The sequence below is a fragment of the Convolutriloba macropyga genome, chromosome 11, assembly GCF_964194025.1.
Source record: "Convolutriloba macropyga chromosome 11, txConMacr16.3, whole genome shotgun sequence".
In the NCBI taxonomy this organism is placed as follows: Eukaryota; Metazoa; Xenacoelomorpha; order Acoela; family Convolutidae; genus Convolutriloba; species Convolutriloba macropyga.
In genome coordinates this window covers 30142367-30170300 of record NC_134478.1, presented here as the reverse complement: position 1 = coordinate 30170300, position 27934 = coordinate 30142367, and the positions used below count along the sequence as shown (strand labels likewise).

The window sequence follows — 27934 nt, the reverse complement described above, 5'->3', positions numbered from 1 at the left end:
ATCACTACTCCAATTTGACTTCAAAAATCATGAAAATGTGTGAACAGATCTTAAAAAAAAAAGACAGCGCCCCAATACAATTCAAATTCTTTGAATTGTAAAAAACCAAGAGCACCGCAATATAGCTACGCTCACTCAGCTTACAGCTTCGCAGCTATAAAAAGACTACCAAAATTCATCTCCATTCGTAATAGAAAATAGATCACAATTACTCCTCTTCGAGTCGTAAAAAGGAGAACGCCTAAATAATAGCAGTTGAGAGCCTGAAGGCCGCTATTACAAACCGTTTGAAAAATATGCACGCCTCAAAACTACTCGCTCCTTTTTCTTCTGATTGACTCCACCACTACTAATTCTTCGGATTGCTACATTTCGGAAATTATTACTAGTTGGGAAAAATATCACTTTTGCTTATTTAAAAAGAAATGTTGAGACGAAGAAAACTCAACCGATGTCAATTACTTCCCGATTACGATTATTACAAAAGCACGTTCCCTCTCAAATCAATTTAGGAAAAATACCAAATGAAACAAATTTAAATTTTATTGGATATGTCAAAGTTTGTGAAATGCTGAGAAACTTTAATTAAAGTCTGTTAGCTTCCAAAAACGTCAAGTTCATTAATTGATTCATAAATTTGTGAAATCTCTATATACAATTGCAGAGATGGCAGCAACATCAGATCAACTGCTTGATGTGAATTAATTCATCTATTGATTTGGCTAATTGGAATGATTTCTGCTGATTGATTCATTGGGATTCTTCTTTCTTTTGAAGTGACAGTTGGAACCCATTGCCATGGTTATGATTTCCTATTTTGAATGCATTCACAGCAGATATGGCATTCATTGGGGTCTAAAAAACAATTCACTTGCTGACCATAATGAAGAAGCCAGATTCCAGTTTTAAGTCTCAGTTCACCCTTGTAATCCAAATTGATGAGAGGAAAGATTACAGATTCCATCTTTGACCTCAGCTAAATAAGCTTACGCAATTGGGCTATGTATTCAGTCTGAACAATCCGTTCACCAATTGGTTTCAGATTAAACTTCAATCCTCGTTTATTATCAGAAAAAATAGGATACTAAAAACCATTCACTATAGTCATATTATTGACTATTCGATAAAAACAGATCATTTGAAAACAATTTCAGTCATATAAACCTTGAGGCGTCGTTTGGAGTTAAACTCTCTGAGCTTGACGGTGACCTCAGGCAGTTGACGAGTGGAGTTAGTTTCACTCACAATCCACGAGTGATCAAGAGCCTCCTGTACACTAACACGACGTCTTGGATCCACCACTAGCATCTTACGCACCAGGTCCTGTCAATTGGTTAAAAAAAAACAATTTTTTTTAACAATTGAACAATTAAAAATTTCTGAGAACGTTCCCTTCTCCTTTATAAAGTACACGACGTTAGTTTCTGAGACATTTAATTCCGTTGTAAGCGAAAAAACTCACCTTTTAAAGAGGCATTCAATGCATGAAACATCACAGATAAATTGCAATAATCACTGATTTTAAAAAAAATTCGCTTTAAAATCCAATAAAAATTGAAAGCTAAAAATGAATTAAAAAATTGGGAAATATGAGCTCATTTAGAATTTAAAACCCTTTAGACTCCCCAAAACACTGATATCAATTTCAGAAGCTCACGTATCAATACAGGTTCTATTAAAAATTATGTCCAAAAAACTAAATTATAAGCAAAAAACGCCTAAAAACGATTATCTATATGCGGCATTCTGTCAAATTTTTTCAAACTCAAACAGTCATTCACTGATCGAAGCGCATGATACAAAAACTTTTTTCGCTCAGAAAAAAAGGTTCACACGGCAGTTTTATTCTCCCGCTTTTAGGTCAAAACGCCGTCTGAACGAATAGTACTTCCGGTTAAAAAAAACTGAAGAACATAGCCAGAAGAATTCCGGAAACGACTCAAGTCGTATACTCCGAAAGAACTGGCTTTTGAAATAGCCTCTTGCAGAATGCCTCAATGCAGAGAAAACAGTCTTAAGTCAAAGAACAAACAAAAATTTGCAAGAAATTAATTTGAAAAATTAGGAAAAATCAATCTATATTCCATGTAGTACATGTACACATACAAACCAAAACTGTTGTTTCGTGCAATGGGAATAATTAATCTAACCATAAAATATCAGCCAAGCCCTAATGAGCTTACAAACATCTCTATTTCTGAAGCAAAAGGAGAAAAACGATAGTGTAAAATTTCTCAATTTTGCCAAATTGCATAGAACGACATATTTGTAGCAAAAGAAACTTGCATCCGCTCTAGTAAATTGGCCGTACAGGCATGATGCTCTAATTCAAATACCAATAAATTCATGAAAAGAATAAGGACAGAAACAAAAAAAGATTAGTTCTTGATTTTTGAAAATTGAAAATCTACTTGAACAAAAATGAAATAGACAAACAATTACATATCGTTAGTTTGCAGAATAAAATATATAGCTGTCCTCCTGTATAAACTAAAATTCACAAACATGGTTCTAAGATTCGAAACAATAAATATTTAGCAATGAAAACATCAACCGACAAATGTCGGAAGAATTGCTCTTGAACGACAGGCGAGGCATTTTAATTCGGGGGTTGTAGCCTAGATCAATTTTTCTTTGTGCAAAAAATCTTTCCCCCACCGGGATTCGAACCACTGACCTCCCGATCTACAACCACACGCACTAACCATGCGCTACGAATCACCTACCGCTGCTATTCTGCAACCGATTTTATATTAGCAACACGCTTTACTTCGGAGCAATAGAGATCACTCAAAAATGAAGAACGAAAGCGTGAAAAAGTCACTTGAGAATTCAAAGAATGTTCTAGAAGGAACGCAAAATTGTCAAGCGAAAAACTTGCATAAAAAAGACACACAGGTTTACAATAATTGCTATGAACTTCGTTCAAGAGCAATTAATTATCAAATTTCAAATGCTGAAGGCCACAAAATTATTTAATTATTAGTTTAAAAATATAGAATCCCTGAGCGTGCACAAAAAGAATTTTTCTAATAACTAAATCCAAAAATCAAAAAAATTAAAAAAAAATGGACAATAAAATGCTATAATCGGGCAAGCATGTGTACAATTCGTTAGAAAATAACCTCACGTTATAAAGAGGCATTCAATGCATGAATTATCAAAAGTCAATTGCCATATGCACTCATTTTTTGAAAATTCTGAAAGCAAAAGCCACTTTACGATCCAAAAACAAAAAATTAATTTAAAAAAGCCAAAAATGAATTGAAAAATAGGGAAATATGTGCTCATTAAGAATTTAGAACGCATTATTAGACTATCAAAAACACTGTAGTATCAATTTCAGAGGTTGACATAGTAATACAGCTTCTATTGAAAAATCATTTCTAAAATAAAACATACCCGGCAGATTGCCGGAAAATAGCCGCCATTGATTCCAATAAGCATGATTGGGATTGAAATAACAGAAGATATTGAAAAAAAAAGATTTTTGTACAAAAACATTTTTCTAAGTCCGATTTATTTTGATGGCATTTCGTAGTTGATCATACTTCTGTTTCTTAGAGAGAGGCAACAGGGTTACTATCAATACCAATAAGCATTAGAGATGGTAAAAAAGACTTATAGGAACGAATAGGAACGACGTTCAAATAGCGGGCGTCTAAAATTGGGCTTTATGGGTTTATCCCGTTTCTATTTCTGACATCCATTTTTGTACTAACTCTGTTCATTTTGAATTGCTTGGCTGAGCAACTGATGTTCAAAATCACTCTTAGCAGAATGAGAGAAGAGAGAAACTAGCCTAGAGAAGTCAAAAAGATTTCACGCAAAATGTTGAAAAGGCGGCAAAATGAGGTAAAGCGAAACATTTTTTTATTCGACGAAGTAAAAAAACATAGCAGGACAAGTCCTGACCTACAATTCAAAGAATTTTCATTGACTAAACAGAAAAACTAGACCAAGAATGGACTATGAGTGAATTGAGAAAACCATTTTTAAAAAAATCAGATAAAAAAATAGGGAAAAAAACCAGAAAATCAATGTCAAAATGCCGCATGTGAACAAAAAACCACTAGCGAGAAATGAAAATTCAATTCAAACAAAAAAAAGGCCTAGAATGAACTATGAATGGATTGAGAAAACCATTTAGAAAAAAATCCTAAATCCAAAAATTCGAAAAAACAGTAAAAATCAGAGTGGAATTGCCGCATGTGAACAAAAAACCACTACCGAGAAACCGAATTTTTGTTCAAACACCGTTTTCTCACTCTACTTTAAAATTAGAGCGAAAAAAATTCACGCCGCAAAACCACTCGCTTTTTCGCTCCAATTCCTGTTTCGGCGTGACCAAAATCACTACTCCAATTTGACTTCAAAAATCATGAAAATGTGTGAACAGATCTTAAAAAAAAGACAGCGCCCCAATACAATTCAAATTCTTTGAATTGTAAAAATAGGAGCGCTATAATAGCCGGCTGAGAAGATGAGGGCGGCTATTAATAATAAGCGAAAAAACTCCTCTTTCTTAGAAAAAATAGCACGTGAATTTTACTCTTTCGCTTTTAGGTCAAAACGCCGTCTGAACGAATAGTACTTCCGGTAAAGAAAACCAATACTCCTCTTTCGAGTAGTAAAAATCTTAAGAAAACTAATACTCCTCTTCGAGTCATAAGAAACCAAGATGACGCCAACTATAGCTCCGGCTATTTAAAATGGTAAGGATTGCAAAAAGTCTGACTAACCTTGGCCGACTCGGAGATTTCATCCCATTCTGGCGAATGAAACTCGTAGTCTCCATTCAGGATCTTTTTAAACATCTCCTTGTCATTGTTTGTCTCATCACTGAAGGGTTCATAGCCACACAATCTGAAAACATTCAACGGTAGGTCATGATTTTAATGATTTTGTAGAACCTTGCTTGGCAGTAAACATTGCGACTGATAAATTGTTCTTGAATAAATCAATTGACTTGGCTGAGCTTTCTAGCGTTGCCCCAGTGAGCCAAATTAAAATTTTCGAGACCAATTGATTTTAAATAGGTTAATATCTAACTTGCTCGCCCCTTCCGAGATAACTTTGCGCGGTAAACTATCGCCAATCAGCGTCAAAATTTCGATCAGAAAGAGTCAATTAGCAATACAGGTTGAAATGCAGAACAGCATCTGGTTGTTTACCAATGCCAAAAATTCAAATGTGTGTTAGAAACATAGCCGGCAGATTGCCGGAATAGCTGCGAAAGAATAGACTTGCGTGCCGTATTATAGAGATAGAAACAGATACAGATATAAGTTGAAAAATTTATCGACGCCGCTCAAAAAGCTATGTAAAAGAAATTAAACGATAAATTTATAAAGCTTGTAAAAATTCATTGCGCAGAAGCCTTTTCATTAGGAACCCTTATTACACATCAGTTCCTTTGACCTTAAACTAATTCAAAACAAACTTAAATTTTAATGTGCAAAAGTCATTTTTATTGAGTGAGGTAAGTCACTTATGATCAAAATCTAATCACGCAAAAAACTTTAGCTAGAGAGGGAGAGTGAGAGAGAAATGACGTCACGCGCGAAAGCAGTTAGTGAGAGGAAGAAGTCATTCAGAAAATTTGAGCTTTTCAGCTTTGAGGTGTGAACAAATGTAAAACGAAAAAAGAGCGTCAGACGACGAAACAAAAAAACATAGCAGGACAAGTCCTGACGTACAATTCAAAGAATTTTCATTGACTAATAAAAACTAGATCTAGAACGGACTATGAATGGATTGGGAAAAGCATTTAGAAAAAAATCCGATCCAAAAAATCGAAAAAACAGTAAAAATCAAAGTGAAATTGCCGCATGTGAACAAAAGACCACTAGCGAGAAATGGAAACTTGGTTCAAACAAAAACTTAGAATGAACTATGAATGGATTGGGAAAAACATTTAGAAAAAAAATCCGGTCCAAAAAATCGAAAAACAGTAAAAATCAAAGTGAAATTGCCGCATGTCAACAAAAAAGCCACTGGCGAGAAAGCGAAAATTTGTTCAAACACCGTTTTCTCTCTCCTTTTAAATTAGAGCGAAAAAATTTCACGCGGCAAAACCACTCGCTTTTTCGCTCCACTTCCTGTTTCGGCGTGACCAAAATCACTACTCCAATTTGACTTCAAAAATCATGAAAATGTGTGAACAGATCTTAAAAAAAAGACAGCGCCCCAATACAATTCAAATTCTTTGAATTGTAAAAAACCAAGAGCATCGCAATATAGCTACGCTCAGCTTACAGCTTCGCACCTATAATAAAAGAATCGTCGGAATAATGAAATTCAACAGACCGCTGGGCAGATATATTTACTCTGCAAGAGCTTTAAGACAATATCACTGATTTTCCTTTGTTAACAATTTTAACTGTTAATACTAATGGACGACGAAGTGGTACAAAATGGAGGCGATTGCATATAAACATTGAAAGACCTACAGAATGTAGAGAATGACCCCCGCTGACCACACGTCTATCTTTTCATCGTATCCCACACTGCAGAGAATTTCAGGAGCTGAAGCAGGTTAAAATAATATTAAAAAAGGATAAAATATCGCTACCGTATATTCTAAACATCGGTACCGTTTCATTCTTGCGACTTCTTAAATAAAACAACATTCATAAATACAGGAAATGAGTGTTCATTTTCTCCTGAGCTTTTTCGGAGCAAATATCGACATTTCCTCAGTTTCTACATATGCATCTTGTCATTTTATATTCACAATTTCAGTTTTCAGTTCGAGCAATTATATACTGAATTTTAGATTTCAAATGGGTGTTGTAATCAATGTTATGGTAAGGATGGAAACATCTTCACCAAGAATAGGACCTCTAACTAATCGCAAATTTACAGAATTGCAGCTACATTACCCCAATCACCACGACACATAACCGCCAGCAAAGCTGCATTCAAAGCCAATTTATTATGTCTTTCAGTGATGAGATCCTAAAGACTCAAAAAAAATAACATAACCGGCATATTGCCGGGATAGCTGCAAAATAGACTTGCGTGCCTTATAATAGAGATAGAAACAGATACAGAGTTTAGTTGAAAAAGTTATCGACACTGCTCAAAAAGCCATGTAAAAAACATTAAGCAATAAATTAATAAAGCTTGTTAAACTTCATTCCACAGAGGCCTTTCTATTAGGGGGCCTTTACATCACATATGAGTCTCTTTGACCCGAAATTAAAACATACCCGGCAGATTGCCGGAAAATAGCCGCCGTTGATTCCAATAAGCATGATTGGGATTGAACGAATAGAATATATTGAAAAAGAATAAGATTTTTGTACAAAAATATTTTTTAAGTCCGATTCATTTTGATGGCATTTCGTAGTTGAACACACTTCTGTTTCTTAGAGAGAGGCTACAGGGGCTACTATCAACACCAATAAGCATTAGAGGTGGTAACTAAGACTTATAGGAACGACGTTCAAATAGCGGGCATCTAAAATTGGGCTTTATGGGTTTATCCCGTTTCTATTTCTGACTTCAATTTTTTATACCGACTCTGTTCATTTTGAATTGCTTTGCTTAGCAACTGATGTTCAAATTCACTTTTAGCAGAATGAGAGAAGAGAGAAACTAGCCTAGAGAAGTCAAAAAGATTTCACGCAAAATGTCGAAAAAGCGGCAAAATGGTAAAGCGAAAAAAAGTTTGACGAAGTAAAAAAAAATACGAGCGCAATAATAGCCGGCTGAGAAGATGAGGGCGGCTATTAATCAAATTAACGCGCCAAAAAGCGATTAATGAGAGGAAGAGGTCACCAAAAAAAACCAAAAGCAAGAAAAAGAACTTTTGTTCGAACATCGTTTTCTCACTCTGCTTTAATAAAGTGAGTGAAAAAATTAACGCCTCAAAATTCCTGGCTTCCCACCCCACTTCTTGTTTCGCCGTGGCCAAAATCATCACTTCAATATGACTTCAAATATAAAAATCTGTGAAGACATCTTTGAAAAAATAAAGACGAAGAATATAGAAGAATTCCGGAACCAACTGGAAGAGCTGTCTCTGATAAAAAAACACTACCCCATCAAATAACTAGTACATAATAAAACACTCATGAGAATTTATAATATTTGCAGTCAATTCATGGAAAAGGTAGCTATTAAAAACATTGAATTTGAAAGCTATAAAAATTAACGAATCTTTTTATATTATACAAGGGCACACAAAGCCAAGGATAAGTTACTTCGAGCTATTAATATGAGTAGAAAAATGCTCAAAAACAATTGAGAGGGCATAATAGGATAAGAAACTTGTCTGGGATTGTAGAAAAAAGATGGCAAAAAATTAAGAAACATAGTTTAAAATTTCTCTATTCTTTCTCAAACTTGTTAACCAAGACCAATTGGTATCTAAACATTCTTTAATTAAGACACATAAATTACCAAAACCCTTGAAAACTCAATCATTAGTAAACCTTGAAAACAAAACTGTTGTAAAAACCGCATGTGAACAAAAAAAAACCTAGTTTAGAAACTTCGTTAAATCCCAATTTCTCGCTCCCTCCAAAACAGTGATACCAACAAAAGACCTCTCTCTTTTCGCTCCACTCTTCAATTTTGTCTAGCAACAAAACCACTCCAATTTTTTTTCACTTGTTTCATTTCCTGCTTCAAAATTCACTTCAATAAAATTGCTTTTTAAAAAGGACTTCACCAATACTCCTCTTCGAGTCGTAAAAAGACAGCGCCCCGAAACCATTCAAATTTTTTGAATTGATAAAAGTCACGAACACCACAATATAGCTCCGCTCAGATTACAGCTTCGCAGCTATAATAAATAGCCTATACACCACAATATAGCTCCGCTCAGATTACAGCTTCGCAGCTATAATAAATTGCCTATACAACTCACAATTACAGTTACGCAGTAAAGACATGACAGAATGATCAGGTTTTGAGAAATGATCGCATGGCGCCGATAAACAGGACAGTAACAGTTTAGAATCAGATCAAACTGTACAGGTGATGAGCATACCTTTTTATTGATCACACATTCTCTCACACTGTGATCGAAAGACCCAAAGCATTATATGCATGAGATATCTAGATAACAAAGAGGAAAATTATTCACAGTTCCAAAAAACCAATGAAGACCTATCTTGTGCGTTCTTGAGCTTAAATATCTTTTCATTGCCAATAATATTCCACCATTTCTATTTCTTTCATCTTCCTTTTTTAAGGATTTAAAGAAATTCAGTTGAAATCTGAACAATAAAAATAAAATTCCAAACAGCAGAAAACATATCCATAATCTTGACCTAGTAAGTACAAAACGAAATTAGTTTACCACAGTAGCCGGGAGTTCCACATATCGTGTACATCTTATGCGCTCCCTCCTTCATAATTGTACCAAGGCCGAAGTCAGCTGCAACAACAAATTTAAAAGACCATTACAAAAGTGTCTAAATACAGTTAGTATGCAGAATTTTTATCAACAAAAACAAATCCTGAACTGGTAGACAGTCAAGTGAAGCCATCCAATTTAAAATTTGACAATTTCATCTTCCAAAAAATGCGGAACTGGTGGAGATTCAAATAAGCCATCTTAGTTTAAAAAATCAATGCTACCACTAACCGAGCTTAAGAGGGGAAGCATCTGAGCTGTTCTCGTACAGAAGGTTTTCTGGTTTCAGGTCTCTATGTACAATGCCCTTGTCATGGATATGCTAGAACATCAAGGACAAACTTCATGACTTCAGAAGATTCTCGATCGCTTGTTTTCGAAAAGGCTTTGTTGTACCATTTCCGTTCCCCTTAAAAATGATACGAATCCACTAAAAATGGTCCCACTTTTTTTTATCACTCAGAGTTTTCGAAAAATGAAAAGAATACTTACAGAGACAATCCAGGTTTGTAGTTAGCCAGATTTGGGTAGATAGCAAAAATTTGAGCTCCAGGTGCAATGTGTTTAACTTCCACAATGCATAATCAAGTTGAATACTCTTCACGTGGAACTCATCTTACAGCTGTTTACGAAAAACTGGCCAACTCCTATGTGGATTTTCTCCGTCATTTTCTTGTCAATTTTGTAAAATATAAACCAATTAAAGTCTATCAATTTTCAGTCGGTCCGCATCCAAATTAAGGGACACGGAAATTAGAATGGTACTGAAAATTCTCTTCAATTTATTATGTAACATTGCGATTGGTCACTTTTGTTATCAAATGTATTTGATTTCAGAATCCATGGCTTAAGAAATTGTAAAGTCAAGAGCCACATAAGTAACCAGAAGTCCTTAATCTGTGAAAATATCATTTTCAAAAAAGGAGCTCTAATGTAGATACATAGCCGAAAAATTGCAGGATAATAGTTTGCAATTTATACCGTTGAGACCCCTAGTTTAAAAAGATCACCGAGATCAAAAACAAAAAAATTGATAAAGATTTCAAAAAATTCTAAGCTTATTTTCAGATAGAACTTTAACAACTAATGTTCAAACAATATAGCTTTGTAATAATCTCGTCTAGGTTACCCCCTTAGAATTAGAGTTAAATTCTGAATTTAAATTTAATAAGTGAGTGAAGAGTCATTTTATTGAATGCGATAAGTCACCTATGATCGAGCAAATTATCACACGACTGACATGAATATTGATACCAAAAGAGTAACAAATGACGGCACGCACATATTAGTTTGTCTGAAGGGTAGAAGTCACCGAAAATTCTAACTTTGACTTCTTAGCGTACTATCAAATGGCCGTAATAAAAAAGGTAAGACGACGAATTAAAAAACGTAGGAACAACGTCCTGAATTACAAACTGAAGGTTTTGAAAAAACTAACAATATAACCATAAACAAATAACATTAGGCATAGTGCTCTCAAATGACTGGCGAGCAGTTCGCTTCATCAGAAGCTAGCAACGGTTTAGGGAGGACAGCTTTAGCTTAATTGAAGTGGATCGGAGGGGATGCAGCGCACGCAGCAGAGGGCACACAGGGAGAGAGCGCACTCAGACCGCTGTGGTCTGTGTTACAAGTGAAGCGCTGACCAGGGGGCGGGGTGGGTGAAGTAACAAGGGCGCTAATGTGTGGGAGGGGGCGTGTGGTAGTCAAAATCTAAGAAGCGCAATTCCCACCATGAATTTATATCTACTTAAGTATCGGAGAATCTCATAGTTATATTCGAATACGCTGAAAGGCTCTTGGAGCCCTAATGCCCTCTGGCCGTTACCTGTCTATAGCGTATTTGAGGACGAAAAGTGAAGAAGATCAGACGACAAAACGGTCAAGCAAAAAAACGCAATCAAAAAAGACCACAGGACTAATATAATTGCTACAAACCTAGTTTGAGAGCAATTAACCATCATCAATTATACAAAAAACTCTTTTAGAAAATACAAAACGAGCCTATATACATGAAACAACGAAAAAAATTAGAAAAAAATAAAAAAGTTATAAAAATAGGTATTTGAGACGTAGTCGAGTCAAAATTATCAAAACCAAAAACAACAATACTTAAACTATTGAAAATCAGGATCCCTAGAAAGCATATACACAACGTGCGGAACATGCCCGTTTTCAGGTCAAGGAAAACCAATGAGAAACAAGCAAAAAAATAGCGATTAAAAAATGAGAAAATTGGCAAAATGTGAAATGTTAATAATAACATCAAACTGATCAAACACATTTTGGTACATTGACGCCTTTGAAAACATTTTTATATTCAACGTTGAGAAATCATATTGAATTTTTAATATTTCCAATGCGAGACAAAGACAAGTTAAAACAACAGCAGGCCAGATTGAAAAACTCAAAATTCATGAAAACAATGGTATCCAAGTAGACAAAAACATTGGCTAAAAAATAAAACAACACGGATTAAATTTAGTTATCATTTATTGACATCATTAGTGTGACAAAGGAACAAAAAATATGGGTAAAACTCCAAAATTCGGTAAATTTGGTGACAACAAATTAAAAACATACCCAGAAGATTTCTCGAAAATAGCTGCCAGTGATTCCCATAATCACAACTGGGGTTGACCGGACAGAAGAATTGAAAGATTGAATGTCTTAGAAAGTGTGAGCTAGTCTGATTCGGATTTGGAGGTCAGACACTCATCGTTTTCCAATGAAGACTACTTTCATTTCAGACTGCTTCTCTGAGCAACTGCATTCTGAAAGCGTTTTGTGCCGGATGAGCGATTAATTCAACTAGAATTGAGAAATGAAAAACATTTAACACAGAATGCTGAGCAAGTTAAGAAATGAGGTAAAGCGAAACAATATTTAAGTGCCAAGAGAACAAAAAAAACAAGATATAGGGAAAAACGAGTACCCAGTAGTATTTGATGAAAGCACTGTGTGCAAAGCACAGACCCCTTATCAACCATAGAAATTTTTTTTAAAGATGAAAAGTGTATCAATAGAAAACGAATGCATCTCTCGTCAATGAAACTATGTGATAACACACAAAAAGAACAACAGAAATTGCGGGCAAAATCTTAACAATTCATCATTAATTTTTTTTTAAGAAGTGTTGAAAACACAAACAGAAATAGCCACAAAGTGAACAACGGATAGAATACAATTATGCATAATTAGAAACCCGATGAGGATCGTCATTGATGACACTCAGCAACAAAACAAAAACAACAAATACGAGTTAAACTCAAAAATGCACTTTTTTGAAAACAGTAATGCTGAAGTCATGAAAGGAATAGTAATGAATGGAAACCAGTTAAGAATTTCATTGGAGTCTCATTAGGAAACCAATAACACTTGTCATTAATGACACAATGTGACAAGCACACACAGACCAATAAAACCCATAATAAAACGCACAAAACTATGTGATTAAAACGATAAAGTTAACACGATAAAACTTTGTCTAACAATTGAGGCGTACACTTAAGTTTGTACACCATTACAGCACATGCTTAAACATGACAAACATTGGAAGTATTTTTCGAAATCAAAATTTCTGTTCCTAATGAGATGAAACCACGCGGCAACAAAAAATGCAACAATTACTTAAAATTGAAATATGTTGAGAAAAGGTGTCAAAACATTGAAAACCACTAGCCATAAAGCAAACACCTAATTAGGTCCATTTATGCCTCATTAGCACCCAACAATACTGTCATTATTGACACTAGGTGGCAAGACAACAGAAGTAATACTAAAAACAAACTGACAAATGTCGGAAGAATTGCTCTTGAACGACAGGCGAGGCAATTTAATTCATGGTCTTTAGTATAGATCAATTTTTCTTTATGGGTGCAAAAAACTTCGACCCCAACGGGATTCCAACCACTGACCACCAGATCCATGGCCACCCGCACTAACAACTGCGCTACGAGTCTCTAAATTTTCCTCTGATGTGAACCGATTTTATATTAGCAACAAGCTTTACTTCGGAGTGCGAGCAATAGAGATCACTTAAAAATGATGAACGAAAACGTGAAAAAGTCACTTGAGAAGTCAAAAAATGTTCTATAAGAAAAGAGCAAAATTGTCACGCGAAAAATTTGCATAAAAAAGACACACGTTTACCATAATTGCTATGAACTGCGTTTCAAGAGCAATTAAACATAACCGACTTAACGAGTAAACGACGTCGGAAGAATTGCTCTCGAACGACTAGTGGGAGCTCTATTCAATTGCAGTCTGCTTCAGTCGGGGGGGGGGGGGGGAAGGGGGGCCTAAATGGGACAAAGAAGTTAAGAAGGTTAACTAACATATACCACTATTAGGATTAAAAGTAAAAAATGACACCAGTTTCGGCGCACTTTTCATTTGACATGTAGTAGTAAATTGTCGCCAATTGAGTTCAGCTGCTTGAAATTGTGATTGAGAGAGAATTTTAGATCACGCGAAATGCAAAAAGTCAAGGGCGTAAAAGTCATTCGAAAAGTCAAAAGTGTCCAGCGAAAATTTTGCATAAAAAAGACACACACGTTCACAATAATTGCTATGAACTTCGTTCAAGAGCAATTAAAAATGTTCAAACATCGAATTTTCAATAACTTTTTATGACAACAAATAGTGTCGAAGATTAAAAAGCATTAGCTGCCCGTCAATCAGTTCAATCAATTTCAAATAGGCGCCAATAGAAAACATGTGAATCAGCAGATTGCCGTAAAAAGCCGCCGTTGAAGCGCTTGATGCACATCGGGATTGAAACAGAAAAAGAAAAAAAGAGTAGATAAATTGACGCAATTTTTTTCTATTTATTTTCAGTGTCAAAAAGTGTTCTAATTCGGCGTGCAGTTTCCATTGGATTATAAAACAATGCTGAATTCAGCTTTTTAACTGAAAGCTAATACGCTTAATACCAATGTCAGCTAGCAAACACTAATGAACTTTGATAAACTAATTCTCAATGACTTAATGACAGGGCTTTATCGGTTTATCCCATCTCTTTTGATTTTGCTCTTTTGACCTTGACTGTATTCCTTATAATGCGTAATTCAATGCAAGAATGAAGTTCAAATCCTTTCAGTTGAAACAGTGAGTGAAGTAAGTCAAGAAGTCAAACGCGAGAGTCGTGACTTATGTAAAACGTGATCAAAAGGTAAAGCGAAATGAAAAAACATAGCAGGACAAGTCCCGAAAAACAATTCAAAAAATTGAATGAAAAAGTTAGAAGTACTTTATCTGACCAGCAGATCAATTGAAAAATGCCAGCCAAAACACAAACAAATTGATCAAAAAATTGAGAAACAAAAAATAAAACAAACCAAACAAAAATATACTCGTTGCTAAACGCTTGAAGCTTTTACTACATAGGCAAAGTTTGATCCCTTTAAATATACCTATTTAAAAATCAAGTTTAAGACCAATTTTTAATGGTCAAATTCGTCCAGTATTATATCTGCATGACCTGAAAAGAATTCATTGGCCCTTGAAGATCGATTAACTCAAAAATGAGCAAAAAATGTTTAAAATATAGTCAATTGCAAATTTTAATGAAATGTCGCTGAAAATCGGGATATTAATATCTTCAGAATCATTTCTGTCTCTACAGGCTATCCAGTAACCCCATTCCAAGCCTTAAAAATTCATCGGCACAAAGATTGATAGGCAAAAATTTTTATAAAAAATTTCAAAAAATCCGTCCTATCAAATTGTTGAAAACAATTCAATTGCCTCCTGGCAACAATTTAATAACAAAATATCAAGCCCTGGATGAGGTTACCTGGCTACTGAGGCAAGAAAAACTGAAAAAACAAATATTTTGAAATTGCAAATTTTATCAAAAAATTTTAAATATTCGGAAGGTTAAATTGTTAACAAATCCATTGAAATTAACAACCAAGCAGTAACTTTCTTTTAAACCTTGGTATAGGTTTTCGGGCACTTGCGAATGGACAAATATCAAACTGACAAAAACTAGGAAACCTTAAAAAAATTGTAGATTTTTATCCAAAAAAAATGTTAAAGCTCGAAACATTAAAATGTTGAAAATCAATCTATTTTTACTAGAAACTATTCAGTGCTCTATTACAAAAATTCAAAGGAGATTACGTAGCCCCGGAAGCTAGAAAAACTCAAAAAATGACAAAAAAAACTTGCAAAAAACTTAAAATTTGCAAAAATTAGTATCAATTTGCGTGTTTGTAGTACCAAATAATATAGCTCATTAAAATGGCCTCAACAAGTAAGTTTGTCTCGCAAAAGGCCTTCATCAACTTTTAAAAACTTCAACCTAAGACTAATCAAACAGAAAAACATGAAAATTGCACAATTTTAAGCCCCAAAACTCCTAAAAATGACCTTTTAGCCTTAAATTAAGGCCATCCCAGCAGCTGGCTGAACCACTCTAAGCTTTTGAAGGACTACTAAAGCCCACTTTGGGCCGCTAATGAAACTAAATGCCCGCTGGGCTTTACCTGCTTATCCCGTTTTGAAAGATCAAAGTCATTGAAAAATGTGTGAGCACATCTTAAAAAAACACAGCGCCCCAATAAAATTCAAATTCTTTGAACTGTAAAAAGGAGAGCGCCTAAATAGCCGTTTGAGAGGCTGACGGCGGCTGTTAGAAAGAGACTGATAACAGCAGTCAGATTGCCGCACGTGAAAAAAAAATTAGCTCTCAAAAACCCAAAATTTGTTCAAATACCAACTTCTCACTCCACTTCAAGGTACTTTCAAAAATCACGTTTCAAACCTACTCACTTTTTCGCACTCTTTACTACTCCAGTGTATTGAAAATTACCACTCGCACTGACGTGAAAATGCCGAAAAAAGTGTGAACAGATCTTGAATAAAAACAGCACACCAATACAATCAAAATACTTTGGATTGTAAAAATGAAAGCGCCTAAATAATAGCCGTTGAGAGGCAGCGGCTATTAATCACTCAAAAATGAAGAACTCAAGCTTGAAAAAGTCGCTCAAAAAATCAAGAATGTTCAAGAATGAAAGCGCAAAATAAACAAAAATACTTTGCATAAAAAATCACACGATAACAATAATTTCGTCAAATATGTTTGAGAGCAATAAAAAGATATACCATTTAGATCTATTTAAAATTTTAACAAAAAGCACTTATTGAAATCTCTGGTTAAAAACGAGAATTAATTTTAAAAAGCCTTTAAATCTGTTAAAAATTTGGTGTTTGTTTCGGTTGAAAAGTCTATATATATTTTACAAAACCAGGTCAAAGAGCCTCCTTGTCACGTCCTACAACTTTGAAATTGCCCTTCACTTTTCGATCATCCTTCCTGCCATGTTTTTTTTCTTATTTTGCGTTACCGAACATTTATTCTGCAGTATTTTTCAAAGCAGTTTTAAGGCATTTACTGCAATTAAGACAGCAGTTTTAAGGCGTAAGATACATACGTGTGAGAAATCGTAAAATGTCTTTGCTATCAAATTATATATAAACATGAAAAAATTCAAGGTCTCATGAAAAATTTGCAAAAAAATCCAGTAGTTTTTCTATGCTCTCCAAGTAGTTTTTCAAGTAGTATCAAGTAGTTTTTCTATGCAAGTAGTTTTTCTATATCATTGAAACATGATATTTCAACTATTGTTCGCCGTCACCTGAAATACCACCAGAAAGTTAGCTAGATAGTCTGACATATGATTCGATTTCTTCGACGGCATTCAGAGTATATAATTTAATAATTCAAAGATACCTGTAATCCTAACAGGATCTCTTTTATACACTGTGCAGCATCGTGTTCTGAGTAGCATGTCTTCTCCACAATTCTAAAGCAACCGAATTCAGTATACAAACATTTTAACTTTGAGCGACGGGGGTGTTGGGAGGGCTGGGCTAGAGGGGAAATCCAAATCGAAATGTGGAGGAGGGTCGACGGGGGAGAGTGTGTATGTGTAAGATGGGGGGGGGACAGAGGGGTCAGCCTTTTAAGATTAAGAGTCGCCCTTCACAGCATAAAATTGTCTCCTCAAAACAGTTTCCGTGAATTGCATACTTAGAGACTAATAAGACGTAAGGCTCTAAGAGAGCTGCTCAGCCACTTAATGCCCTCCGTGCTTTAACTCCTGAGTAGAATCAGGGGGGTTAGATAGGCAGGTGATTGATCTGCAGTTTAAATAGGTAGCAGGAGTGTGCGATCAAAAATTCTCAAAATGACCTTTTCATCACCTTTGAATACAACCAGCAGCTCCTAGTTACTAAGTACTACAAACTTATCACAATCACTACAAACTAAAACAGTCCAATATTCTGAAACAGAAGTCAACGTTCAAAAAAGAAATTAAAATAAGTCATAAAAAACTTGCTGCATCTAAAAAAAAACCGTAAATTTTCAAGAAATATCCAATAACAAATACAAAAAATTTCCTGTTAGGAAAGTGGTTAGGTGTAAGCGTGTGGAAGGCGTAGGTGAGTAGGGAGGTAGGAGGCGGGGGTTACGTATGTGTAGAGGGTAGATGTAGGTTGCGGGGATAGGTTGGGGGGGGGGGGGTGTAGGCAGGGTTAGATAGCTGTTCGGGGGCTTCTGTGGGGGTTAGGTAGGTGTAGGAGGTTGGTGGGGGTAGGTGAAAAAAATACACAAAAACTTGAAAATTGCTAGCAGTTTCTACTCACTATACGTTAGAAATTAACCACTGTTAATTCAACAGTGGTTAATTTCTAACGTATAGTGAGTAGAAACTGCTAGCAATTTTCAAGTTTTTGTGTATTTTTTTCACTTGTGTATTTTTTTCACCAATGTTCGAAAACAGACGTCAACTTTCAAAAACAGAGGCCAATGTTCGAAAAGAAAGAAGTCAAAACTCAAGTCATTAACAAACAATTTCAAAGTAGACAAAATACCATACTCACTGACATTATACACATCGTAAATAATGATAACAATTTTTTTTAAACAACAACAGGATCAAACATAAGCAACTGACAAAAACTAAAAGCAACTGATAAAACTTACTTTAAATTGCGACTCAAAAAAAAACTGACCAAGGACTTTGTAGTACCAGTAGTTCGCAACAAAATATTAACAATTGATAACGAAATGTTTTCTCAAAGAGAAAACAGAGGAAAGGGAAAGGATATGACATAGGAAAATAATAAAATTCTCAAAAGAATTCTCAACAAATTCTCTACAAAATGCAAAAAAGAGCAACTTTAACAAAGAAAAGATAAAAAAAGAAGCAACTTGCCAAATAATTTTTTCAAAATAATTTTTTTCTAAAACTTTTATAGAATCTTCTGCTACAGATCAATCACTCGTCCAAAAACGCGGCAGAGAGAAATTCAACAACACTTATAATAAAATAAGCACAAAAACTGAAAAAAATAGAAATGGTATAATTCACTCACTTTAGTGAAACTGCCATTTCTAGCCTTCAAATGTCACTTCACAGTAGCATAAGCTATAAAAAAGGTCCTAGATCTCACCAAAAAACGACAGTTGAAGGTATAAAATCAGAAAAAAAGGCCAAGAATTTTTAAAACAGATATATTGTCAAATGTTTTTTTTACAAATAACTCAATTTTATTCAACGAAAACAACTGAAAATAATTATCAAGGAAATTGAAAGAGCACCAAAACTGCTAAAACAACTAATTAACTCAACCACACAAATCACCTAATTCTTTAGGATTACTGAATTCGAAAACTTTTTAAAAAGCTAAGGACAAGGCAGCTCTTCAAGGCAATTCGTTCAGCTGTTTGACCTAAATACTTAGTTTTCACATACAGCAATTACTTTTACATCCCGTATTAAATACACTCCAAAAATTGATCCAAATTGATCCAAAAAGACGCTCCATTAAATAACCTGTGTAGTACCAATACTCCTCTTCGAGTCGTAAAAAGATGACGGGACTACTATAACTGCTACAAACTTCATTTAAGAGCAAGTAATAATATACCATTTAGAAGAAATAGAATCCCTTCTTGATGTAACGCCATATCAAAATTAATCCTAAAAACATCATATAATGGGGCAATTTTGAACCTTGATTCAAAAAAGATTCGAAATTATTAACTTCAAACGAGTTTTACCTGTCAAACAATTCTCCTCCTGAAGCGAACTCTAGAAGAAGGGCGGCTGCATCGTCAAACTCAACTATCTGGTGCAGTTTAATCTGAAACACAATACATTTTCACAAAACAAAACTAAAACTCGAAATGCATGATACATTTTCTTACTATTAGCTGCCTTCCATTTTTAAAAATTAAGATCAAATTTTTTTCAGGTAGTTTTGTGGGATGATTAAAACATCCAACATATTTACAGCTAATCGAGTAAAAGTTTTCAAAAGAGTGAACTTACAACATTTTGATGATTGACAGTGAGGAGAATGTCCTTTTCTCTCTTGAAGTTGTCCTTCGAAGCCTGAAATATCCTACCATGTAATTACAACTTATTATTTAATCATCACTGCACACTTTTTATGAGACGAAGCACAATCATATTGTTATTCAATTTCCAATAAAAGTTAATACTGATTTTGTTTATCTGTTAATATTGATTTATAGTTAGTGCAGAAAAGGAATAATGGCTAGAGAAAAATATCATTTAAGGTACGTGATTTTGCATTTTTCAAACGTCCACACGAGTCAGTTCGATAAAAAAAAACAAGTGATTTGAACAAACCGGAATTAAGGGATCCTCCTGGAAAAATGAAACATATTAAGTTGCGATTCTGAAATCCAATTTTAAGTGTTTGGCATTTGGATCACCATTTACAATCTATGAATATCAAGATTTTTGAGTATTAACTTTGATAAGTTTTGCATTATCACATTTTTGTAAATGTATTTTTAAAATTTGGTTTTGTTAAATTGCTTTATGACCAAAGAACTCAAATTACTCAAGCGAGCCATGGCAAATGGCAAAAACAGTCTACCAAAACATTGCATAGACAAACGTTTTTACAATTAAAGCAATTGAAAATGATTGGTCCTTTCCTACAAGCACTTCCAGTGACTGCAAGTAGTTCATCGTGCATTTTTATCCTCCGGTCACATAACGTACTAATGAGTTTCAGAAATTTCTTTTCGAGAATCCAAGATTACAAGTACTTTTGTGTACGGTGGAGAAACTATTTCAAATCAAAATAATGTCTTGCGTATATTTACTGATAAAACGGAGTTTATTCCCTGATACAAATAATTTTCTAATTTTCAGCTTTTTTGACTTGACGCTTTTTTCCACTCTTGTTAAATTTGATTAAAATCGTGATAAACAACATTTACGGGCTTCTTAAGTAACCTAGAAAGTTCTGGGGAAGTAATCCTTTTTAAATAATGCGATAGGAGTTCCAGAAATTAGAGTGGTACTTTTAATGCTTCATCGATTCGTGCCGGATTCAGCAACTTCGATTCGACTAGTTTCAACAATGCCAGGTACACTTGTCAGTTCGTGCTCGCAAAATTAGTCAATAAAGTTACCATTGGAGTTATTAACCTGATTGATGTTCTGAATGACTTTGAGGGCGTAAGTTCTACCCAGGGACTCATCACTCGCTTTGTACACAACAGCACTCGCGCCTCTGAAACCAAAGTCAATTTCACATAAGCTCATAGAATATAAATTTCTTTTGGAACTAGGCAGATTAACTTAGGCAATTACCAATAAAAAAATTTAATGGTTGTCGTTATTTTCATCGTTCTAGTCTTAGATCAGAAGTGAGTAACAAAGAGAAACAAAAAACACTTACTTTCCCAGTTCTTCGATCACGTCGATTCCAGGAAGTATGTTTGGTAGGATCTCTTTCAGAAAGCGCTGCTCACTCATGCTTGTCAAATACACTATTTCTACATTAACAACGTCTCTGAAATTCCCACAACTTATATTCAGATCAAGCCAACGAATAGCATCATAATACCGATTTGAAAAGAATTTGATAAAAAAATGCCTTGAAAAGAATTTGAAAAGAATTTGATAATACCGATAAAAACGATGCAATATCTCTAACACAACCCAATTTCGGAAAGATTCTCTAAACTTGAACAGAGTATCTCAAATTTTGAGCAAGCTTTTAAATCAATCGTTTTAAAAACCAGTAACTCATAAGAAAACAGTGATGCAAGGTTAGTAAATTACATTGATGTTTATTTAAACGTAAAATATCCGCTTATAGCTCCTAACATAACATACAATTACTTTCCGCTGATATTAATACCGTAGCTCCACAAAAGGATAAAAATAAGTTTTACACAAAAACGAAATTTATGAGCACAAAAGTCAAATGATCGTCCATGAATCAAGTTTTTAAGATAATTTAGATTACCACACCAAAATAATACAGAAATGTCAACAATTTTGCAGAACTTTGCAAAGTAATTTGAATCTAATTTACGCTCTAAAGTCAGTTCTGAGTGTTCACAAAATATAATGTCAAGTTAACCCGACCAATAATTCTAGTTCGCTTTGAAAGACTGTCTACTTAGCGAGCCAGAAATCAACACTGTTATGGAATCCGTTGTCAAACCACTCCATCTTATCGTTTGAAGAAACAATTTTTCCTGAAGAGCAGCTTTTGGGCAAAAAAACCGATGTATCGATATCCTTAGTCATACAACCCAAAACCGGGCAAACATCGTTATCGTTACTGGACTCCTGGCTCCTAAGAGTCCTCTTTTCAAGCCACAGGCTGAGATCTTCAGCTTGAAGTCTGGGCTTAGGAGGCGCAGGTCGTTTAGCTGACGTCATAAGCCACTCGTTGTATCTGTTCAGACACCTTGGTTCGTCAGCCAGACATTCGTCAAAGCCAGAACACAATTCATTTGCTTCACAAAAGTTCGATACGGAGCTGCATCGGCTAGTCATGCTCTCTGAGTGCACACTAGGACTGGTTACTATAGTAATGGGTTTTTTCGCAGAAGGAGCAAGCCATTGTTTCATTTCACAGTTTGACAGGGTCGTAGTTTTGATTTGAGGCGAAACATGCTCATCCATCGACACACATTTCTAAATTAGAATCGAAGAAAAATACAAACTATGGCAAAATTATCTCGAAATATAGCCAATCGAGGTGCTTCTGAAATTGTCTTAATTTTCTGCAATTGCCAAAAGGCCTTAATTTTCTTTAATTAAAAGACATTAAAGGAGCCGTTTTGCCTGATTATTTGGAGCCATTTCTAATTTTGCGTTAACCACTGACAAATTATCTCAAGTTTAACAGCTTAGGAATAAAATTATCAATGACAATGTTCTTTATTAAGGATCAACAAACCAAAAAATATCTTATCAAAAAACAACTCCAAAAACTAAATCAAAGAACTAGAGACAGAGAGAGAGAGAGAGAGAGAGAGAGAGAGAGAGAGAGAGAGCGAGAGAGAGAGAGAGAGAGAGAGAGAGAGAGAGAGAGAGAGAATTTTTACCAATTTACCAACAAATGGTGTTAGAAGTATCGAATAAATGAATGATGAGATCAATTAACCAGCGGCACAAAAAATTAAAATGTAGCAATGCAAACGTAGAAAAAAGCATTGACAAAAGCCACAATGGCACCTGATAAACTAAGAGCAACTATTATAGAATTCACATTTCGACCTACACAACTCAATTAAAATGTTTTAATTTTGTATGTTACGCAGGCAATTTATCGCAAACAGACTAACAGCAGACTGCTAAAAAATCGCTAATAATTACAAGAATGCGGATAGAGAAGGTATTTGAAGTCAGTTGCGTTTTGCTGCTAAGGGTATTTACCATGTTCTTTGGCCCTCTACTGAGGGTACACGCTGATCACTGTTAAGAGAAGTGATCAAGATGAGGCAGCTCTTCTTGTTAATTATGTTGAGAAAGAACTGTTAAAAAGCTCGCTCTACATGTTGAAATGTTGACAAAAAAACTGGCACGCTATCGTTAGCGAGTCAAACATTCAAAAGTTGTTTATAGTCCCCTCCTGTATATCACCACTTCAGCTCTTTATAATTTCGTTACTCCAGAAATCGAAGAAGTTTCATATCTGCGTACTATGCTTGCGATGCACAAAGAATAATCGATAGAACACATGAGCTGAATATGCAAAATTTGAGAAAGCTGGAGGAAACGAAGGAGACAGTGTGTCATACGAAATTGCATGTCAGACGAGTTTTTGCAAATTTACTTCTGATGTAACACTCCCTTTTCAAATTATCAGCAACATCGATGCCCAAATTGTAAGTAACATCAGTTAAACTTAATTTAATACGGCCGATTTGTGTCTTCGTTTTTACTCAAATGCAGAAAATGATATTCCGATATATTGAAATTCAAACAAATATTTTGACATCATGTATAAAGTAAATCGATCTCTTTCTGGCACTTACAAATTTCGAATAGACATCCGAAAAACGAGGTCAACCAAGCATGTCGTGGTCCAGATACACTGCCTTGAAGTATTCAACTGAATCAAGAGAATTGGAAAACATACCAGGCAGATTGCCGGAAAATAGCCGCCGTTGATTCCCATAACCAAGATTAGGATTGAAAGAAGAGAAAAAACTAGTGAAACAATGATTTTCGTACAAAAAAGAAAAAGTGCGAACTATTTTGATGTCATTTTGGAGCTGAACATACCCCTGTTTCGTAGTGATACGACACAGGGGCTAGTATCAACACCAATAAGTATTAGAGATGCTAACTAAGAACAAAGTTCGAGTAACGAGCATCTAAAATCGGGCTTTATGGGTTTATCCCGTTTCAATTTCTCATTTCGTTTTGAAATACTGACTCTGTTCATTTTGAAATGCTTTACAGAGCAACTGATGTCTAAAAGCACTTTGAGCAGAATGAGCGAAGAGTGAAACTAGCCTAGAGAAATCAAAAAGATTTCACGCAAAATGTCGAAAAGGCGGCAAAATGAGGTAAAACCAAAAAAATTTTTATTCGACGAAGTAAAATAAAATTAGGAGCGCAAAAATAGCCGGCTGAGAAGCTGAGGCGGTTATTTACTAAGCAAGCATGTACCACGAACTTCAAAAAGAGGAAGAAAACACCATCAGCTTAGAGATTAAAAAATAAAGATATTGCAAGACCAGAGAATTTTTCCGAATTTGTCAGCAGGAACAAAGCACTTGTCAGCGCATGAAGAGAGACGTAAAACTTAGAGAACAACTATTAAAACGCGTAAATATTAGCATAGGAGTGCAAAAATTGAAATTTATTACGAAACTCGCATCCACTGACAGAAAACACCTATGAAATAGCTTTAAAACCGTTTGACGTTTTAAAGCTTCTATGCCTAGTGTAACCCTTTCAGAGCCTAACCAGAAAAACTTCAAATTTCGGACGTGAAAACAGTCAGCTAGCTTTACAATTTCCCAATACCAATTTTTCTCGCTCTTTCAATCACGCGGAACGAACAGGTAACAAACCACTCCTTCCGCTCTGCTCTTCAATTTAGTAGCATTTCTACGTGCAGCATTTCTAGTTTCAAAATTACCATTAAAAGAAACCGTTTCTGTTTTTGATTTCAATTTCTGATACTGACTTCACTGATACTGTTCATTTTGAATTGTTTTGCTGAGCAACTGATGTCTACAAACACTTTGAGCAGAATGAGAGACGTAAAATAAACTAGAGAAGTCAAAAAGATTTCACGCAAAATGTTGAACAAGCTGTGAACTAAGGTAAAGCAAAAAATTTTTATTAGACAACATAGCAGGACAAGTCCTGACGTACAATTCAAAGTATTTTCATTGATTAAAAAAACTAGACCTAGAACGGACTATTAGTGAATTGGGAAAACCATTACTAAAAAAACATAAAAAAACAGAAAAAAACAATCAATTTCAAAACGCCGCTAGGGAAAACCACTAGAGATAGATGTAATTTAATTTTAACAAAAATTAGGCCTAGAAGAACTTGTGCATGGATTGGGACATTACACCTTAGAAGTATACCCCAAAATTTCCGCCTTGGTAAAATTTGCTGGAAAATTAGAGACATAAAATGAACGAAATTAGGAGATATCCTTTGTATCTTATTTTACGGAAAAGAGGTGGCGCCATTTTTTCGAAATTTAAACATTAAAATTGTAAAATAGGTGACAAGTCTTGTGGCACGTTTCCGCTCATTTTAGGTATCTATTACTTGCATTAAAATTATCTCTAATCTGCAATTGAGCCCAACTAAACGCGTGCTTTTTGAACATACAAAAGTGATTTAATACTTTGTATCAAGCACTTTAATTGAAGCTTTTGAAGCTTTAAAGTGATTTAAATACAAACGTTAAAGTCGGTAAAATCTCGAAAAAATTGGTTTTAACTAGACTTAATTCGATTTTCTGACAGTTGCTTAACTATCGCAGCTCGATAAACCACCGAATGCAGCCAGGTCACTGTCAATGTGGGACTTGCCGAATCTAATTTGTGGCATATATGATGTACGTCCCAGTGCCACATAAACTGATTTTTTTTCGAAAAAGCTCTCGCTCAAAAAAGCCGTTGTTGGTCAAAACAAACTGTCAATGTGTGCCTCTTTTGCATCCAAATACCTTTGAACCTTTGATTTCAAATTTATTTGAATCTTTGAATTAGTTTTAAAAAATTCAAAGATCTTTGAATCTTTGAATTAGTATTAAAAATCATACACAAAAATATAGAAATACAAAAATAGGCACATATTGACGGTTTGTTTTAACCAACCACGGCTTTTTTGAGCGAAAAAAATTTCGGAACTAACAGTTTTTGTAGCACTGGGACGTACATCATATATGCCACATGGATTTCTCTGGATTACCAGTTCATTTTATTGGAATTTCAATAGGAGTCATATATATGTTTCCATTTCAAATTTGAAGTTTTTTGAGGCAGCCAAATTTTTGCTAAATTGCTGCAAAATACCAGCCAAAAAAGTTCTTTTAGTCAGCTTAGGTTTTTTTCACTAAGTCAAATTCAGCAAATGTAGGACTTTGTAACAGAAGAACAGACAAAAAAGGCTATTGAGAAAAATACAAAAGAGGGCAAAATGAAGGCAAAACCGACCTGAAAATGCGACAAATATCAAAAAATAATGAGGAATTATTCAAAAAAAAATTTTTCGAGCTTTATTTATTAACGTTTTTGTTTTTTCGGCTGCTCAAAAAATATTGAGGGATTTAAAAAATATTGAGGAATTTTTCAGAAAAAAGTCATATTTCTTTTTTCTATTTTTAATTCACTTAACAATAAATTTAGTTTGTAATTGAGTGAAGCAACATTAACAACCAAAATAAATGTTTTTTCCATGAGAACAAATATTTTAGAATTAAAAAACGGCCATCTGAAAATCGCACGTATTCATAGGCAAATAATCGAAAATTCAAGAGTATAATTAGAACAATTATTTCATAAATTTCATTTCAACCCTTTGATCAGTAGTAAAAAAGTAGTAATAAGTACTAGTAGTAGTAATACAGCTTTAATAATCACTCTTATGCTCAAAAACGCGCATTAAATTAGGCTCAATTGCTGATTATAGTGCGAAATCGAGTTAGGTTGCGTGCGAAAAAGAGATACATAAATCGAGCAGATTCGTGTTACAAAGCGAGCGAACAATAGGATACATAGCTTGTAATTTAAATTCGCTGTTAAAAATTGGTCACCTTTGCACACACGGGTTGCGCAATTCCCTTCAATTTTGCCTGTTTTTCCTAAAGTAGCTATTTTTTCGCAATATTGTTACATTTTCAGTGTATTAATATAAGAAAAACGAACAAGAGATACACAGATCGGGCATATTTGCCCGTGAAAAATTGGGTATAACTCTGCGACGTAATGGAAAACCATTTAGAAAAAAATTCGGTCCAAAAAATGGAAAAAAAACAGTAAAAACCAAAGTGAAATTGCCGCATTTGAACAAAAAACCACTAGCGAGAAAGCGAACTTTTGTTCAAAAAAATTCACGCCGCAAAACCACTCGCTTTTTCACTCCACTTCCTGTTTCGGCGTGACCAAAATCACTACTCCAATTTGACTTCAAAAATCATGAAAATGTGTGTACAGATTTTTAACGAAAGACAGCGCCCCAATACAATTCAAATTCTTTGAATTGTTAAAAAATAGGAGCGCTATAATAGCCGGCTGAGAAGCTGAGGCGGCTAATAATAATACTTTCAATATTACTTTTTACGTTCTGCGGCTAAATTAGGATTTTGTCAGAGGTATAAACGCAGTATCAAATCCAAAATAAGATAGCTGTCTCATCAGAATTCAATGGCAAACAGAGTTTCTTGCTGAAGTCAAAAGATAACATAAGTTGTTCCACTTTTTCCGCTCTGCTTGCCGTTTACTTTCATGAAAACGTAATTTAAAAGGATCTCAAGATGCAGAGACAAGCGCGGGAGGATTAAAATGGGTCGATAAATTTTAATAACATTTCGACAATCTTTCTTATGCAGCGAAGTCACAAAAGCACATTTCCCTAAAAATGGCATAATTGTATGTCAATTATTGACTTGAAAATGTAATCATAAGGTTCTTTTGCATCTAGTTTCCAAAAAACGGCAGTAAGTTATAACAAGCAGATTTCAAACTGTGTTGAATCTTTGAGGATGCCAACTCGCATCAAGGAA

General features: G+C 34.7%; 2 protein-coding genes across 4 annotated transcripts in view; both read right to left on the bottom strand.

The window, feature by feature from the left end:
- Window positions 1-520: 520 nt before the first annotated feature.
- Window positions 521-21256, bottom strand: LOC142349772 (calcium/calmodulin-dependent protein kinase type IV-like). 2 transcript variants are annotated; one of them, XM_075401535.1, is made up of 12 exons: window positions 21110-21256; window positions 20857-20941; window positions 20044-20061; window positions 19720-19782; window positions 19449-19531; window positions 17112-17184; window positions 9602-9692; window positions 9314-9391; window positions 6453-6528; window positions 4743-4866; window positions 1165-1323; window positions 521-855 (listed from the first exon to the last, which is right to left on the bottom strand). In XM_075401535.1, the coding sequence occupies exons 1-12, from the start codon at window positions 21184-21186 to the stop codon at window positions 751-753; spliced, it is 1032 nt and encodes a 343-aa protein (XP_075257650.1). In that variant the 5' UTR covers window positions 21187-21256; the 3' UTR covers window positions 521-750. The 2 variants fall into 2 exon arrangements, with proteins under 2 accessions (XP_075257650.1, XP_075257651.1); XM_075401536.1 differs by lacking the exon at window positions 20044-20061.
- A 217-nt stretch (window positions 21257-21473) lies between these two features.
- Window positions 21474-27934, bottom strand: part of LOC142349771 (uncharacterized) — a 40393-nt gene continuing 33932 nt past the window's right edge. For both annotated transcript variants that reach the window (XM_075401533.1, XM_075401532.1), the window contains exon 10: window positions 21474-22362. In XM_075401533.1, the coding sequence (XP_075257648.1) occupies window positions 21835-22362 (528 nt within the window). In that variant the 3' untranslated portion in view covers window positions 21474-21834. The remainder of the gene's footprint in view (window positions 22363-27934) is intronic.